General features: G+C 41.6%; 2 protein-coding genes across 2 annotated transcripts; one reads left to right on the top strand and one right to left on the bottom strand.

The window, feature by feature from the left end:
• Window positions 1-940, bottom strand: RpL30 (ribosomal protein L30; the record flags this gene model as incomplete). Its single annotated transcript, XM_011313155.1, is given in 4 exon segments — window positions 1-123; window positions 489-634; window positions 735-779; window positions 878-940. Coding segments are annotated over 3 exon segments (290 nt in total), but the record flags the coding sequence as incomplete, so codon positions are not given.
• Window positions 941-1153: 213 nt separating this feature from the next.
• On the top strand, window positions 1154-2412 carry LOC105271563 (protein SGT1 homolog ecdysoneless-like; the record flags this gene model as incomplete). The annotated part of the gene is made up of 2 exons (XM_011313174.1): window positions 1154-2099; window positions 2214-2412. Coding segments are annotated over exons 1-2 (1029 nt in total), but the record flags the coding sequence as incomplete, so codon positions are not given.
• Window position 2413: the final 1 nt, after the last annotated feature.

The raw sequence follows: 2413 nt of genomic DNA, 5'->3' as shown, positions 1-2413 counted from the left end.
GTGATCGAGAGTGTGCAGACACGGAAGTACTTTCCACAGGCTGTACCCAGCTCAATATTATTTCCAGTGTAGTGGTGGACACCAGTCTTAGCCAGCATGGCGTAGTACTCAATCTCAGATTTCCTGATGATCAAATCGGGGGATTGAATTCATTATTAAAGTCATTTTATGGATTGTGGTCCTCGTGCACTCACGAGCACGACCTGAATTGAGACTACTCCGCAGGGCTCCAGAATCATGCGTTGTACAATTTAGAATTTATTATCTTTATTATTTATCGACGAATGAAAAATTTAATTATCGATCCAGGAATTCATTGGAGATGCTTTCAGCGAAACGACTGATTAGTTACAACACTTTTCGAATTGAGGATTTGAAATAGAATAAAAACTGAATTTTCAATGCAAAACGTCGATTCTGCTGATGGAATGTCCAATAAATTAGAAAAAATTGTACAACACACGTGGACAGCTGCATCTCAGTCTCACCTAAGTGGAGGCGTGTTATTCCCGATGATGACGAGCTTGGCCTTTCCCTGACGAAGTGACTTGAGTGTCTGCTTGTATCCCAGCACATATTTTCCAGACTTCATGACGAGAGCAAGTCTGGAGTTGATGCTCTCCATTGCCTTTTTCTAAATTATCCACATTAAAAATATATTTATATATTATTTGGATAAATAAAGCCGACGAAAGAGGTTAAACACGTGGGATCAGAACATGAATCTATCGTACCTGTTTTTTCTGGGCAGCCATTGCGTTGGGTTTTGTGTATAACACCTGTGGAATAATTGATACATCAATTAAATTCTTTTAATTTTCATCGACAATACTTTTAATATACAATATAACGGAGATGTGGAGAATACACAACTTACCCGTCTCAAGTTGAATGTAGAAAGAAAGAGTCTAGAGAGCAAACCGGAAGTTCCACTGCGCCAGCGCCACTCCAGTCACTGAAATAATGACAATTTCAAAAATGTAATTTCAAAATATTAAAATAATTTTTCAAAAACAATAAAACTGGATTATTCAGTTGAATCAAAATCATTTAAACTCGTAATTTACTCAATTGAAAAAATTACGTTTGATAATTAATTATTTGAAGTTAACCGCGGAAATTGCTGCGCGAAAAATTCGACGCAGTAGTTGTGTGCGGCAAATGTGTGAGAGGCATCATCACCGTTGTGAATAATGATAATTGTTGAATAAGTACTGACTTTTCTGGTGAAATTGAATCTTTGAAATTCTCTCAACTTGATAATCCACAATGGAGCCCCAAAAATCCCAGGAGGAGGACATCTTGTCCTGCTACCTCTACCCAAAATTCAGCTACACAACCCCAGAAACTGTCGACCTGCCCACCCTAACTGAGGAGATAAAAAAATACAACGACTACCTGGAGACCATCACCAAGAGCTACATGTGGCACTGCGATACCCCAGTGTTCCATCCACGAACAAAATCAATTCAACTGCTCGATAGTGTTCTCCAGGGTGACACAAAGCCAGAGGAGTCCACCCTGATTCCCCACATCCATTTGAAACTTCGCTACGACGAGGACATCGGTGACGAGTGGTTCACAGTATTCCTGATATTTAAATTAACCGAGTACTTCGAGGGTTTGATCGTTCGTCTCGTCGATTCAGACGGTGAATTTTTGCTGATTGAAGCTGCTGACCACTTGCCAAATTGGGCAGAACCTGAGACCTGTCAGGATCGTGTGTACGTGACAGGAGGTGCTGTCCACGTGGTGAAGGAACAGATATCTGCTGTGGAGAGGCTGACAAAATTATCAAAAAATCCCCAGAACTATCGTCTTTCCGACGAGGCACAAATGTGCATCAGACGACGAATTGGGGTTTACCCTGAGGAAATCGAGAGGAGAAGGCACAAGGCAAGGGCATTTCTTCCCGAGAAGGCAGCGTCCATCCTAGCGCAGGAACCTGGACTCATCGCTTTTGCTATTCGCACTATCGTGCATTCTGATCCCATGGAGAGGAGGGTATGCAGGGCTATGAGGTATTTTCCTCCTGAGCAGAGGACGATGGTCAATTTGATGATGACCAGATGCCTCTATGCCATGGCTACACACTGCAGGTATCAGGGTATTTATAAGATTATTCAATAAAAATATTACAAGTTAAAATTATTTAATTATTATTGATATTTTTTTTATTCTCAGTATCTTCTAAATAATTTTCTTGTCACCAGGTACACTGGAGACCCCAGGACTGGATGGAATTTTCCTCCCGCCAACAGTCCGAAATATAACGCACATTTGTTGGGGATTAAAATTGCCTGTGGCCTGGAGATCCTCGTGGCAAGAGCTCACGAGAGGAGGAAGAAGAGAGAAGGTACTGGAGGGGCTGGGGATGATGATAAGTGGAGGGAATACTTGAGGAGACTCGAGG

This window comes from Fopius arisanus, unplaced genomic scaffold (genome assembly GCF_000806365.1).
Source record: "Fopius arisanus strain USDA-PBARC FA_bdor unplaced genomic scaffold, ASM80636v1 scaffold00112, whole genome shotgun sequence".
NCBI lineage: Eukaryota > Metazoa > Arthropoda > Insecta > Hymenoptera > Braconidae > Fopius > Fopius arisanus.
The sequence above is the reverse complement of the archived record's forward strand: the minus strand, read 5'-3'. Positions and strand labels throughout refer to the sequence as shown.